Source organism: Oncorhynchus clarkii, chromosome 10, assembly GCF_045791955.1.
Source record: "Oncorhynchus clarkii lewisi isolate Uvic-CL-2024 chromosome 10, UVic_Ocla_1.0, whole genome shotgun sequence".
NCBI classification, from domain to species: Eukaryota; Metazoa; Chordata; class Actinopteri; order Salmoniformes; family Salmonidae; genus Oncorhynchus; species Oncorhynchus clarkii.
Genome location: NC_092156.1, coordinates 498,283 through 514,368, shown reverse-complemented (window position 1 = coordinate 514,368; position 16,086 = coordinate 498,283). Strand labels below are relative to the sequence as shown.

General features: G+C 45.3%; 1 protein-coding gene across 1 annotated transcript in view; it reads left to right on the top strand.

The window, feature by feature from the left end:
* Positions 1–16,086, top strand: part of LOC139417900 (ALG9 alpha-1,2-mannosyltransferase) — a 57,951-nt gene that overhangs the window by 24,923 nt on the left and 16,942 nt on the right. Inside the window, exons 6-11 of the mRNA XM_071166884.1 lie at positions 1,022–1,157; positions 1,597–1,684; positions 1,837–1,942; positions 4,760–4,882; positions 10,003–10,157; positions 10,919–11,048. Coding sequence (XP_071022985.1) covers positions 1,022–1,157; positions 1,597–1,684; positions 1,837–1,942; positions 4,760–4,882; positions 10,003–10,157; positions 10,919–11,048 — 738 coding nt within the window. The remainder of the gene's footprint in view (positions 1–1,021; positions 1,158–1,596; positions 1,685–1,836; positions 1,943–4,759; positions 4,883–10,002; positions 10,158–10,918; positions 11,049–16,086) is intronic.

The following is a 16,086-nucleotide window of genomic DNA, read 5'->3' as shown; positions in this document are numbered from 1 at the left end:
TCTGTTTCCCTCTCTCTCTGTGTCCCTCTCTTTCTGTCTCCCTCTCTCTCTGTGTCTCTCTCTCTCTCTCTCTGCATCCCTCTCTCTCTCTCTGCATCCCTCTCTCTCTCTCTGCGTCCCTCTCTCTCTCTCTGCGTCCCTCTCTCTGCGTCCCTCGCGCTCTCTCTCTGCGTCCCTCGCGCTCTCTCTCTGCGTCCCTCGCGCTCTCTCTCTGCGTCCCTCGCGCTCTCTCTCTCTGCGTCCCTCGCGCTCTCTCTCTGCGTCCCTCGCGCTCTCTCTCTGCGTCCCTCGCGCTCTCTCTCTGCGTCCCTCGCGCTCTCTCTCTCTGCGTCCCTCGCGCTCTCTCTCTCTGCGTCCCTCGCGCTCTCTCTCTGCGTCCCTCGCGCTCTCTCTCTCTGCGTCCCTCGCGCTCTCTCTCTCTGCGTCCCTCGCGCTCTCTCTCTGCGTCCCTCGCGCTCTCTCTCTGCGTCCCTCGCGCTCTCTCTCTGCGTCCCTCGCGCTCTCTCTCTGCGTCCCTCGCGCTCTCTCTCTGCGTCCCTCGCGCTCTCTCTCTGCGTCCCTCGCGCCCTCGCGCTCTCTCTCTGCGTCCCTCGCGCTCTCTCTCTGCGTCCCTCGCGCTCTCTCTCTGCGTCCCTCGCGCTCTCTCTCTGCGTCCCTCGCGCTCTCACTCTGCGTCCCTCGCGCCCTCGCGCTCTCTCTCTGTGTCCCTCGCGCTCTCTCTCTGCGTCCCTCGCGCTCTCTCTCTGCGTCCCTCGCGCTCTCTCTCTGCGTCCCTCGCGCTCTCTCTCTGCGTCCCTCGCTCTCTCTCTCTCTGCGTCCCTCGCGCTCTCTTTCTCTGCGTCCCTCGCGCTCTCTTTCTCTGCGTCCCTCGCGCTCTCTCTCTCTGCGTCCCTCGCGCTCTCTCTCTCTGCGTCCCTCTCGCTTTCTCTCTGCGTCCCTCGCGCTCTCTCTCTGCATCCCTCGCGCTCTCTCTCTGCGTCCCTCTCGCTCTCTCTCTGCGTCCCTCTCGCTCTCTCTCCAGCATTCCTGCCTTCTTCCTTCTGTATGTATTCTACTCTGGTTGCCATGACTGGATGGTTCCAAGACACGCCCTTCCTGGCTGTGATGGGCGTGGCAGCTGGGGCTATCATTGGCTGGCCATTCTCCGCTCTGCTTGGGTAAGAGCTGTTCCTTGTGCAGAGTTAATTGTAAAGAAGTATGATATAAAAACATCTACTGTATAGTAAGTTTCAGCTGGCAGCAAGTGGAGAATAATTTACTACCAGGGCAGGGCTATGTTTTGTTTTAGGGAGCAAAATAACTAAGAGGGAGCCATTAAATTGTATTAAATTGAAGGTTAGTTGTTGATCTAGAAATTTACAGATGTTTCTGAAGAAATTTGAGTCCCTGCTGAAAAAGTTTGAATACGACTGGGTTCGAGGTCAGGGGTTCTAAGTATGGTCTACTGATTGTTGCAGTGGTCTAAGGCAGGGTTAGGGTTTGACCAGGGTATGCCGTCATTCTAAATAAGAATTTGTTATTAACTGACTTGCCTAGTTAAATAAAGATAAAATAAAAATAGTCATGCTGCCTCTGATTGGTTGATGTGGTTACTAGGCTACCGATTGCCTTCGACCTGCTTGTGCTGAAGAGGAAGTGGAATAGTTTCATCACCTGGGCAACCGTCTCTCTGCTGCTGTTCCTGGTGACACACACACACACACACTACCCACTGAGTTATGAATGTTTGTTAAGAACTTTGTCATTATCTTTAGTTGATCGCTGTGTAAGGAGAAGAAGCACTCAGAACTAAGTGTGTGTGTGTGTGTGTGTGTGTGTGGTGTGTGTGTTTTCCAGGTGCCTCTGATGGTGGTGGATTCTTGTTGCTATGGGAAACTGGTCATTGCTCCCCTCAATATTCTACTCTATAATGTCTTCACCCCCCATGGCCCAGATCTCTATGGTAAACACACACACACACTAGCTAGCAAGGTCCTCATCTGAAGGAGTTAGCTAGCTAGGTAGGTCCTCTTCTGAATCAGTTAGCTAGTTAGCTAGCTAGTTAGCTAGCTAGTTAGCTAGCTAGCTAGCTAGCTAGGTCCTCTTCTGATGCTGTTAGCTAGCTAGCTAGGTCCTCTTATGATGCTGTTAGCTAGCTAGCTAGGTCCTCTTATGATGCTGTTAGCTAGCTAGCTAGGTCCTCTTCTGAAGCAGCTAGCTAGCTAGGTCCTCTTCTGAAGCAGCTAGCTAGCTAGGTCCTCTTCTGAAGCAGTTAGCTAGCTAGCTAGGTCCTCTTCTGAAGTAGTTAGCTAGCTAGCTAGGTCCTCTTCTGAAGTAGTTAGCTAGCTAGCTAGGTCCTCTTCTGATGCAGTTAGCTAGCTAGCTAGCTAGGTCCTCTTCTGAAGGAATTAGCTAGCTAGGTACGTCCTCTTCTGAAGCAGTTAGCTAGCTAGGTAGGTCCTCTTCTGAAGCAGCTAGCTAGGTCCTCTTCTGATATAGTTAGCTAGGTAGGTCCTCTTCTGAAGCAGTTAGATAGCTAGGTACACTACCATTCCAAAGTTTGGGTGTCACTTAGAAATATCCTTATTTTTCAAATAAAAGCAAAAAAAAATTGCCATTAAAATAACATCAAATTGATCAGAAATACAGTGTAGATTTTGTTAATGTTGTAAATGACTATTGTAGCTGGAAACCAGAATAGAAAAAGCCTTATCTGAGACTGGTCAATACAAATAGAAGTTTAAGATGGGCAAAAGAACACAGACACTGGACAAAGGAACTCTGCTTAGAAGGCCAGCATCCTGGAGTCGCCTCTTCACTGTTGACATTGAGACTGGTGTTTTGCGGGTACTATTTAATGAAGCTGCCAGTTGAGGACTTGTGCGGCGTCTGTTTCTCAAACTAGACACTCTAATGTACTTGTCCTCTTGCTCAGTTGTGCACCGGGGCCTCCCACTCCTCTTTCTATTCTGGTTAGAGACAGTTTGCGCTCTTCTGTGAAGGGAGTAGTAGTACACCGCGTTGTACGAGATCCTCAGTTTCTTGGTAATTTCTCCCATGGAATAGCCTTGATTTCTCAGAACAAGAATAGACTGGTGAGTTTCAGAAAAAAAATCATTTGTTTCTGGCCATTTTGAGCCTGTAATTGAACCCACAAATGCTGATGCTCCAGGTACTCAACTAGTCCAAAGAAGGACAGTTTTATTGCTTCTTTAGTCAGAACAACAGTTTTCAGGTGTGCTAACATAATTGCAAAAGGGTTTTCTAATGATCAATTAGCCTTTTTTTAAATGATTAACTTGGATTAGCTAACACAACGTGCCATTGGAACACAGGAGTGATGGTTGCTGATAATGGGCCTATGTACAGTGCCTTGCGAAAGTATTCGGCCCCCTTGAACTTTGCGACTTGTTGTTGATTCTTCACAAAAAAATACAGTTTTATATCTTTATGTTTGAAGCCTGAAATGTGGCAAAAGGTCACAAAGTTCAAGGGGGCCGAATACTTTCGCAAGGCACTGTAGATATTGCATGAAAAAATCTGCTGTTTCCAGCTATAATAGTCATTTACAACATTAACTAAATCTACACTATTTCTGATCAATTTGATATTTTAATGGAGAAAATATGTGCTTTTCTTTCAAAAACAAGGACATTTTGAAGTTGCCCCAAACTTTTGAACGGTAGTGTAGGTCCTCTTCTGATTCAGTTAGCTAGCTTGATAGGTCCTCTTCTGATTCAGTTAGCTAGCTAGATAGGTCCTCTTCTGATTCAGTTAGCTAGCTAGATAGGTCCTCTTTCGATTCAGTTAGCTAGCTAGATAGGTCCTCTTCCGATTCAGTTAGCTAGCTAGATAGGTCCTCTTCCGATTCAGTTAGCTAGCTAGATAGGTCCTCTTCTGATTCAGTTAGCTAGCTAGATAGGTCCTCTTCTGATTCAGTTAGCTAGCTTGATAGGTTCTCTTCTGATTCAGTTAGCTAGCTTGATAGGTCCTCTTCTGAAGCAGTCAAGTCAGGTGGTATTTATTAAAGAGTTGAGTCAGAATCAGCTGCATTGATCTGTTGTTCTATGTTCTAATGTCATGTGAGGTCTGGTGGCTTTAGAAGTTTCACAATGTTACCAACTCAGTGGCCTTGTGGTTAGTGTCCGCCTTGGGATTGAAAGGACAATGTTACCAACTCAGTGGCCCTGTGGTTAGTGTCCGCCTTGGGATTGAAAGGACAGTGTTACCAACTCAGTGGCCTTGTGGTTAGTGTCCGCCCTGGGATTGGAATGTCGGGAGTACGATCCCGGGCCGAGCCATTCCAAAGAAGGTAAAAATGAGACCCAATGCGTCTGGCCCTCAGGAATAAAGGGATACTTCTGGATCATAATTAACAATGAGGCCCTTTATCAACTTCCCTCGAGTCAGATAGGCTAGAGTACAAATGGTATCTATTAGTTCATCTGATTCTGGGGAAGTTGATAAAGGGCCTCATTGCCAAAATCCCAAAGAATCCCTTTGAGGAGTTAGAGCCTTACCCCCAGTCTATCATATACTAGCGTCCTGTTCAGGGGCTATACTTGTACATCAAGCTGCCTCACGCTACAGAAACAGGAGATGGGCTCCTGCTCATATGAGCCTTTCTGGGTCAAGCCAAGACTTGTGCAAGGCTATTTAAAATTTTTTGCATGAAACATGACTGCATGTTTACTGTTTATGATTGACTTATACTGTGTTTTGTATCATAACATTGATCTAACACTGTGTGGCGTGCTTGCGTTGTGCATTATGTGTTTAGGTACAGAGCCGTGGCCGTTCTACTTTATAAATGGTTTCCTGAACTTCAATGTGGTGTTTGTCCTGGCGCTGCTGTCTCTACCTCTCACTGCTCTGATGGAGGCGCTACTACAGCGCTTCAATGGTAACACGCACCCACCCACCCAGCCACACACCCACCATCTACTTTATAAAGAAATATTTGGTGTGTATAAACAGCGGCACTAACATACAATGTGCAGTAGTAGAAATATTATAATAAGCAATGTCGGTGATACGGTATTTAAATTGGAACAGGAAGTGACAAGTGGTTCAATGTCTCTACAACATGGGACAGCAGCTTTGGTTATAAGTGTGTTTGAGTTTGAGTTTATTTTATTTTTACAGGGACAGTGCACATTAATCAACGTTTCAGTGAAAGTGCCGGTTTTAGCCAGCCGGCTAATTTTCAACCGCAGTCCCTGGGCAGGTTATTAAAAACAATTACAAGCAAGACATAGCATACAGACAGAGCAAAATAGGACAAGCAAGACGTAGCATACAGACATAGCAACATAGAACAAAAAGCAGCAAGACAAAATTCATAAAAGCAACAAAGGTGTTGGTGAGTATGAGGTTTGTGTGATTAGCTTTTGTGTGAGTGAGTGTGCATCACCTGGTAGACGCTAGTGATGGCTGTTCAAAAGTCTGGCCTGGTAATAGAAGCTGTTTTTTGGTCTCTTGGTCCCGGCTCTGATGCACCTGTACTGTCGCCGTCTGCCCAGTGAACAGTCCGTGACTCGGGTGGCTGAGGTCCTTGATGATCTTCTTCTTGGCCTTCCTTTGACACCAGGTGCTGTAGATGTCCTGGAGGGCAGGCAGCGTGGCTCTGGTGATGCGTTTAGCGGTCCGCACCACCTTCTGGAGAGCCATGTGGTTGAGGGCGGATCAGTTGCCGTACCAGGCGGTGATGCAGCCTGATAGAATGCTCTCAATGGGGCATCTGTAGAAGTTTGTGAGGTTCTTGGTTGCCTTGCTAAATTTCTTCACTCGCCTGAGGTTGTAGAGTGCTATTGCGCTTTCTTCACCAAAATGTTTGTGTCGAGACCATTTCAGGTCCTCAGTCATGTGCACGCTGAGGAACTTGAAGCTTTTGACCCTATCTAGGATGAGGATGGGGGCTCTCTCCCTCTTTAGTTTCCTGTAGTTCACGATAAGCTCCTTCATTTGGTCGACGTTGAGTGAGCAGTTATTTTACTGGCACCATATCCGCCAGAGCTATAACCTCCTCCCTGTAGGCTGTCTTGTCGTTGTTGGTAATCAGGCCTACCACTGTCGTGTTGTCAGCAAACTTCTTGATTGAGTTGGTGTCGTGCGTTGCTATGCAGTCTGCGCACACACCCCTGGGGGTCCCTGTGTTGAGGATCAACGTGGCGAAAGTGTTGTTGCCTACCCTCACTACCTGGTGTTGTCCTGTCAGGAAATCTAGGATCCAATTGCACAGGGAGGACTTCAGCCCCAAGGCCCTGAATTTGCAACAAGATGGCGCTGACGATGGTCGCCCTGTCGCTCGCTCCCAGCTGACTTTGCAGTCTTTTGTTTATTTTTGTAAATAATGATCTGGTCACAAATGTACTAGTATTATTTACTATGACCGACAAGCACCTCTGGACATCAAATCTGAGATGACTTTCCAGAGCGGGATCCTCGGTCTAGACTGCAGTAGTTCCATTCATCACGAAAAAACACTGCTGGAGGAGGGGAAGGCGAGCTGGAGTTCTAGTCTGATTTAAGGAAAAGGAAAAACCACTATCCGCTTCCTAGTATATTACTTGCTAATGTACAGTCTCTCGACAATAAACTTTGTGAGCTCGGAGAGATAAGAGAGACTGTAACGTAATCTGCCTCACAGAGACTTGGTTATCGGGGGAGATGCTTGATCAAGCTATGCAGTTTACGGGGTTCTTGGTACATTGCGTGGACATGGTAAATTAGTTTTGTGGGAAAAGCAAAGGCGGAGGAGTATGTTTTATGATCCCTCACACACACGCACACACACGCACAAGCCGATACCGCGCTGGCACTGAAGGAATTACATGGGACTTTGAAGAAATTGGAAACAAAATATCCAGAGGCCGCATTCATTCATCATAGCCGGGGACTTTAACAACGGACTGTTAAGGAAAATGCTACAGAATTTCCACCAACACATCTCTTGCCTCACTCGCGTGAATAATACATTGGATCATTGTTATTCACCATTCTGAGATGGATTTAAGCCCTCCTTTGGCAAATCAGACCATGTCTCCATTCTGCTCCTCCCCGCCTATAGGCAGAACTTAAAACGGGAAGCACCCGTGTTTAGGTCTGTCCAATGCTGGTCTGACCATTCGGAATCCATGCTATACAACTGTTTTGATCATGCGGACTGGGATATGTTCCGTGCAGTTTCTGGGAATAACATTGACGAATATACTGACTCTGTCTCTCGGTTCTTCAGGAAGTGCATAGAGGATGTTGAACATACCCAAACCAAAAACCGTGTAAAGATAGCAGCATTCGCACATAACTGAAAGCACGAATCACCGCATTTAACTACAGTGAAGTGACTTGAAACATGGAGAAGTATAAACAGATACTGTTTAAAACAGTAAACTGCTCTACATGATGTCTTCAATAAGCATTTCTATATACAACAGTATAATTTCCAAACATTTACAGAACCAGTCAGAAGTTTGGACACCTACTCATTGCAGGTTTTTTTTGTATTTGTATTTATTATGGATCCCCATTAGCTGCTGCCAAGGAATTTTCCTGGGGTCCAGCAAAATTAGGGCAGTTTCTACAATTTTAAAAACATTATAATTCATTCATCAATTTCACAACACACTGTGTGCCCTCAGGCCCCTACTCCACCACTACCACATATCTATATGACTAAATCCATGTGTGTGTGTGTATGCATGTGTCTGTGCCAATGTTTGTGTTGCTTCACAGTCCCCGCTGTTCCATAAGGTGTTTTTTTTAATCTGTTTGTTAAATCTAATTTTACTGCTGCATTAGTTACTTGATGTGGAATTGAGTTCCATGTAGTCATGGCTCTATATAGTACTGTGCGCCTTCCATAGTCTGTTCTGGACTTGGGTACTGTGAAGAGACCTCTTGTGGCATTTTTTTCTTTAATTTTTTACTATTGTCTACATTTTAGAATAGTAGTGAAGACATTAAAGCTATGAAATAACACATGGAATCATGTAGTAAACAAAAAACTGTTAAACAAATGAAAATATATTTGAGATTCTTCAAAGTAGCCTCCCTTTGCCTTGATGACAGCTTTGCAGTCTCTCAACCAGGTTCATGAGTTAGTCACCTGGAATGCATTTCAATTAACAGGTGTGCCTTGTTAAAAGTTAATTTGTGGAAATGATTTCCTTCTTAATGAGTTTGAGCCAATCAGTTGTGTTGTGACAAGGTAGTGGGGTATACAGAAGATAACCCCCTATTATCGCAAGAACAGCTCAAATAAGCAAAGAGAAACAACAGTCCATCATTTCTTTCATTTCTTTTTCACGTTTCTTCAAGTACAGTAGCAAAAACCAAGCGCTATGATGCTCTCATGAGGACCACCACAGGAAAGGAAGATCCAGAGTTACCTCTGCTGCAGAGGATAAGTTCATTAGAGTTAACTGCATCTCAGAAATTGCAGCCCAAATAAATGCTTCACGTAGTTCAGGTAACAGACACATCTCATCATTAACTGTTCAGAGGAGACTGTGTGAATTAGGCCTTCATGGTTGAATTCCTGCAAAGGAACCACTACTAAAGGACACCAATAAGAAGAAGAGACTTGCTTGGGCAATGGACATTAGACGGGTGGAGTCCAAATTCAAGACTTTTGGTTCCAACTGCCGTGTCTTTGTGAGACACAAGAGTAGGTGAATGGATGATAACCGCGTGTGTGTTTCCCACCTTGAAGCATGGAGGAGGAGGTGTGACGGTGTTGGGGTGCTTTGCTGGTGACACTCTCCGTGATTTATTTAGAATTCATGGAACACTTTTTATTTTATTTATTTCACATTTTAATTGACTTCTACGTCACCAGAGGAAGAGTAGGATAAGGGTACAGCTAAAGGCTATAAGAACTGGTTGTCTAGTGCGTTAGGAACAGAGTGTAAATGGAGCAGATATCTGGGCGCGGAAGAATAGATTCAAGGCATAATGTACAGACAAGGGTATGGTAGGATGTGAGTACAGTGGAGGTAAACCTAGGCATTGAGTTAAGCCAGGTGAGGTCACTGCATGTGTGGGGGGTTGGGCAGGGCTGAAGGCTCTGCAGTGAAATAAGACAATAATCAGTCACCAAAACAACAATAGACATATTGACATTAGGGAGAGGCATGTGTAGCCGAGTTATCATAGGGTCCAGTGAGTAGCTAGGCGAGCTAGCGACATGGCGATTCAGACAGCTAGCAGGCCGGGGCTAGCAGATGGGCCACGGGGGGACGTCGCAACAGAAGAACCTGCTGAAACCCCCGTACCACATTGGGTGAGGCGGGTTGGAGGAGAGTATGTTCAGTCTGTAGATGGAAATTGATTTTAAAAATATATCTGAAGAAAACAATATATACACGGGACGGGACATGACAAAACAGACGTCCGACTGCTACACCATCTTGGAAAGCTATCACTTAAACAGCATGGCTAACACAGCATCCTGGTTTGAGCTTAGTGGGACTATCATTTGGTTTTCAACAGAACAATGACCCAAAACACACTTCCAGGCTGTGTAAGGGCTATTTGACCAAGAGGGAGAGCCATGGAGTGCTGCATCAGATGACCTGGCCTCCACAATCACCAGACCTCAACCCAATTGAGTTGGACCACAGAGTGAAGGAAAAGCAGCCAACAAGTGCTCAGCATATGTGGGAACTCCTTCAACACTGTTTGAAAGCATTCCAGGTGAAGCTGGTTGCGAGAATGCCAAGAGTGTGCAAAGCTGTCATTAAGGCAAAGGGTGGCTACTTTGAAGAATAAAATATCAAATCTATTTGTATTTGTTTAACACTTTTACATTTTTGGTTACTACATGATTCCATGTGTTATTTCATAGTTCTGATGTCTTCACTATTATTCTACAATGTAGAAAATAGTAAAAAATAAAGAAAAACCCTTGAATGAGTAGGTGTGTCCAAACTTTTGGTACTGTATATTCAATAATAAATACAAATTCTTAACATTTCCAATAAATTTGTCTTTACTCTAACATTGTGTGTGTGTGTTTTACAGTGCAGAACCTGGGAAAGCCATATTGGTTGACTCTGTCTCCTATGTACCTGTGGATGCTGGTTTTCTTCACCAGACCTCATAAAGAGGAACGTTTCCTGTTCCCCATCTACCCCCTCATCTGTCTGGCAGGGGCCGTAGCACTGTCTTCACTACAGGTACACACACACACACAGACAGACACATAGTTTGCTGTTAAAGACCATTGTCTTCCAACAAGTAGCGCCAGGATCCTGTCTGGCAAATCGTGGAGCTCATCTATAAAAATCGATTTTTGTGCATCAGCCTAACACTAGTTCTTACCTTCTGAAAATCACTGATGTCTCCAATGACTACTGTAGCTATGGGACACCGGCAGACAACTACGCAAACCAACTGATTTCTGAGAACAGTCCTATTACTTTGGTGCAGTACAAATTCATCAGGCAAACTAGCTCAATCAACCGTGCTTGATCAGCAGAGCAAACTTGTTCCAGTTAGAAGGTTACTGCTAGCTTGTTTGAATGGCCATTGCGTTAACTAGGTTGCCAGCTTGTTGATGAAGTTGTACGGCACCAAAGTTGTGGGGCTGTTCTCAGAAATCAGCATGTATCTGACTCTGACAGCTGGCACTGTGCCTCGTTACTTTGGAGCATTTGGCCAACTCGATAACACAGCAGAAAGCTGTCAGCTGTGCTGCAGAACTCGGTGCACTATTCATGGCCGAACAGCTACTCTTTTGAGGATAAAAGGTGGTTCATTAGACGATGTCACCTTGGTAATGTTGTGACATTGTATTGAAGCCTAACTACTTTTCATCTATTCCCATGAGTGTTTGCGAGTTAACAGACCAATCAATGCAGACGGCCGTCGCTCTATCTGAAGTCAGACATACGTTTCCTGTGTATTGATCAAGTGTTTTCTGTGTTGTGTTTTGTAGAAGTGTTACCACTTCCTGTTCCAGCGGTATCGTCTAGAACACTACACAGTGTCGTCTAACTGGCTGGCTGTGGGAACACTGATCCTCTTCACTCTGCTGTCTCTGTCCAGATCAGTAGCCCTGTTCAGAGGTCCAGACACGCACCACCGACACACACACACACACACACATACACACATACATACACACATACATACATACATACATACAGTAGAAGTCGGAAGTTTACATACACTTAGGTTGGAGTCATTAAAACTAGTTTTTCAACCACTCCACAAATGTCTTGTTAACAAACTATAATTTTGGCATGTTGTTTTGGACATCAACTTTGTGCATGACAAGTAATTTTTCCAACAATTATTTACAAACAGATTATTTCACTTATAATTCACTGTATCACAATTCCAGTGGGTAAGAAGTTTACATACACTAAGTTGACTGTGCCTTTAAACAGCTTGGAAATGGTCGATGGTCATTATGGCCAAACAGTTCAATTTTTGTTTCATCAGACCAGAGGACATTTCTCCAAAAAGTACGATCTTGGTTCCCATGTGCATTTGCAAACCGTAGTCTGGATTTTTTATGGCGGTTTTGGAGCAGCCTTTCAGGTTATGTCAATATAGGACTCGTTTTACTGTGGATATTTTACTGTGGATATAGATACTTTTGTACCTGTTTCCTCCAGCTTCTTCACAAGGTCCTTTGCTGTTGTTCTGGTATTGATTTGCACTTTTCGCACCAAAGTACGTTCATCTCTAGGACACCGAATGCGTCTCCTTCATGAGTGGTATTTATTTTATTTTACCTTTATTTAACTAGGCAAGTCAGTTAAGAACAAGTTCTTAATTCCAATGACGGCCTAGGAACAGTGGGTTGACTGCCTGTTCAGGTGCAGAATGACAGATTTGTACCTTGTCAGCTCTGGGATTTGAACTTGCAACCTTTCGGGTTACTAGTCCAACGCTCTAACCACTAGGCTACCCTGCCGCCGCCCCAAGCCGGTATGACGGCTGCGTGGTCCCATGGTGTTTATACTTCCATACTATTGTTTGTACAGATGAATGTGGTACCTTTAGGCATTTGGAAATTGCTCCCAAGGATGAACCAGACTTGTGGAGGTCTACAAAAAAAAGAATCTGAGGTCTTGGCTGATTTCTTTTGATTTTCCCATGATGTCATGCAAAGAGGCACTGTGTTTGAAGGTAGGCCTTGAAATACATCCACAGGTACACCTCCAATTGACTCAAATGATGTCAATTAGCCTATTAGAAGCTTCTAAAGCCATGACATCATTTTCTGTTTAAAGGCACAGTCAACTTAGTGTATGTGAACTTCTGACCCACTGGAATTGTGATACAGTGAATTATAAGTGAAATAATCTGTCTAAACAATTGTTGGAAAAAGTACTTGTCATGCACAAAGTAGATGTCCTACAGTAACTGACTCGCCAAAACTATAGTTTGTTAACAAGAAATTTGTGGAGTGGTTGAAACACGTAGGTTGAAGTCATTAAAACGAGTTTATGTAAACTGCTGACTTTAACTGTACATAGACATACAGTGCCTTGCGAAAGTATTCGGCCCCCTTGAACTTTGCGACCTTTTGCCACATTTCAGGCTTCAAACATAAAGATATAAAACTGTATTTTTTTGTGAAGAATCAACAACAAGTGGGACACAATCATGAAGTGGAACGACATTTATTGGATATTTCAAACTTTTTTAACAAATCAAAAACTGAAAAATTGGACGTGCAAAATTATTCAGCCCCTTTACTTTCAGTGCAGCAAACTCTCTCCAGAAGTTCAGTGAGGATCTCTGAATGATCCAATGTTGACCTAAATGACTAATGATGATAAATACAATCCACCTGTGTGTAATCAAGTCTCCGTATAAATGCACCTGCACTGTGATAGTCTCAGAGGTCTGTTAAAAGCGCAGAGAGCATCATGAAGAACAAGGAACACACCAGGCAGGTCCGAAATACTGTTGTGAAGAAGTTTAAAGCCGGATTTGGATACAAAAAGATTTCCCAAGCTTTAAACATCCCAAGGAGCACTGTGCAAGCGATAATATTGAAATGGAAGGAGTATCAGACCACTCCAAATCTACCAAGACCTGGCCGTCCCTCTAAACTTTCAGCTCATACAAGGAGAAGACTGATCAGAGATGCAGCCAAGAGGCCCATGATCACTCTGGATGAACTGCAGAGATCTACAGCTGAGGTGGGAGACTCTGTCCATAGGACAACAATCAGTCGTATATTGCACAAATCTGGCCTTTATGGAAGAGTGGCAAGAAGAAAGCCATTTCTTAAAGATATCCATAAAAAGTGTCGTTTAAAGTTTGCCACAAGCCACCTGGGAGACACACCAAACATGTGGAAGAAGGTGCTCTGGTCAGATGAAACCAAAATTGAACTTTTTGGCAACAATGCAAAACGTTATGTTTGGCGTAAAAGCAACACAGCTGAACACACCATCCCCACTGTCAAACATGGTGGTGGCAGCATCATGGTTTGGGCCTGCTTTTCTTCAGCAGGGACAGGGAAGATGGTTAAAATTGATGGGAAGATGGATGGAGCCAAATAAAGGACCATTCTGGAAGAAAACCTGATGGAGTCTGCAAAAGACCTGAGACTGGAACGGAGATTTGTCTTCCAACAAGACAATCATCCAAAACATAAAGCAAAATCTACAATGGAATGGTTCAAAAATAAACATATCCAGGTGTTTGAATGGCCAAGTCAAAGTCCAGACCTGAATCCAATCGAGAATCTGTGGAAAGAACTGTTCACAAATGCTCTCCATCCAACCTCACTGAGCTCGAGCTGTTTTGCAAGGAGGAATGGGAAAAAATGTCAGTCTCTCGATGTGCAAAACTGATAGAGACATACCCCAAGCGACTTACAGCTGTAATCGCAGCAAAAGGTGGCGCTACAAAGTATTAACTTAAGGGGGCTGAATAATTTTGCACGCCCAATTTTTCAGTTTTTGATTTGTTAAAAAAGTTTGAAATATCTAATAAATGTCGTTCCACTTCATGATTGTGTCCCACTTGTTGTTGATTCTTCACAAAAAAATACAGTTTTATATCTTTATGTTTGAAGCCTGAAATGTGGCAAAAGGTTGCAAAGTTCAAGGGGGCCGAATACTTTCGCAAGGCACTGTACATACATAGACATACATGCATAGACATACATGCAGGCATACATACATACACACACCACAGACATACACGCATGCGCACACAAAATAATGTTTTGAAAATTAAAGTATGAGGTTGTGATGGAATCTTAGCCTAGAAACGCCAACTGTGACACAGTGGACAACACATTGACTAGGGCAGGGGTCTCCACACAGTGCCTAGGGCAGGGGTCAGGGGTCTCCACACAGTGACTAGTGCAGGGGTCAGGGGTCTCCACACAGTGACTAGTGCAGGGGTCAGGGGTCTCCACACAGTGCCTAGGGCAGGGGTCAGGAGTCTCCACACAGTGCCTAGGGCAGGGGTCTCCACACAGTGACTAGGGTCAGGGTTCTCCACACAGTGACTAGGGCAGGGGGCAGGGGTCTCCACACAGTGACTAGGGCAGGGGTCAGGGGTCTCCACAGTGACTAGGGCAGGGTTCTCCACACAGTGACTAGGGCAGGCGTCAGGGGTCTCCACAGTGCCTAGGGCAGGGGTCTCCACACAGTGCCTAGGGCAGAGGTCTCCACACAGTGACTAGGGCAGGGTTCTCCACACAGTGACTAGGGCAGGGTTCTCCACACAGTGACTAGGGCAGGGGTCTCCACACAGTGACTAGGGCAGGGGTCTCCACACAGTGACTAGGGCAGTGGTCTCCACACAGTGACTAGGGCGGTGGTCTCCACACAGTGACTAGGGCAGTGGTCTCCACACAGTGACTAGGGCAGTGGTCTCCACACAGTGACTAGGGCAGTGGTCTCCACACAGTGACTAGGGCAGGGGTCTCCACACAGTGACTAGGGCAGGGGGCAGGGGTCTCCACATAGTGACTAGGTCAGGGGTCTCCACACAGTGCCTAGGGCAGGGGTCTCCACACAGTGCCTAGGGCAGGGGGCAGGGGTCTCCACACAGTGACTACGGCAGGAGTATCCACACAGTGACTAGGGCAGGGGTCAGGGGTCTCAGTGCCTAGGGCGGGGGTCTCCACACAGTGCCTAGGGCGGGGGTCTCCACACAGTGCCTAGGGCGGGGGTCTCCACACAGTGCCTAGGGCGTGTGTCTCCACACAGTGCCTAGGGCGGGTGTCTCCACACAGTGCCTAGGGCGGGGGTCTCCACACAGTGCCTAGGGCGGGAGTCTCCACACAGTGACTAGGGCAGGGGTCAGGGGTCTCCACACAGTGACTAGGGCAGGGGTCTTCATTTTTTCTTCACTGCATCGCAGTGCTTGAGGCGTCACTACAGCCCCTGATTTGATCCCAGGCTGTGTCACAACCGGCCGTGACCGAGAGACCCATGAGGCGGCGCACAATTGGCCCTGTCTTGTCCCGGGTTAGGGGAGGGATTTCCTTGTTCCATCTCGCTCTAGCGACTCCTTGTGGCGGGCCGGGTGCCTGCAAGCTGACTCCGGTCGCCAGTTGGACGGTATTTCCTCCGACACAATGGTCCGGCTGGCCACAAGGGTTAAGCGAGCAGTGTATCAAGAAGCATTGCAGCGATGGGCGAGCAGGGTCGTGTTTCAGAGGACGCATGGCTCTCCCGAGTCCGTAGAGGAGTTGCAGCGATAGGGCAAGACTGTAATTGCCAATTGGATACACTAAATTATGTTAATACTTTTTGCCAAATTCTGTTTTCTCAGTTTTATTTTCTTGGTTTTTGATCTGTTTTTTTTACTCTGAATACTTAAACTACATAAACAACGAAACTGGATGTTGGAGTCCTTGTCAATGCATAAAACACATCTGAATGTTTTTTAATTGCCTGGGAGAAAACTATGAACAGTGAATTCGGAAAGTCTTCAGACCCCTTCCCTTTTTCCAAATGTTGTTACTTTACAGCCTTATTCTAAAATTGATTAAATTGTTAGTTTTTTTGTCATTAATCTACACAAAATTCCCCATGAAGACAAAGTAAAAAAATATTATTTTTTTTTCTTTCAAATTTATAAAAAATAATAAAATCCTTATTTACGTAAGTATTCAGA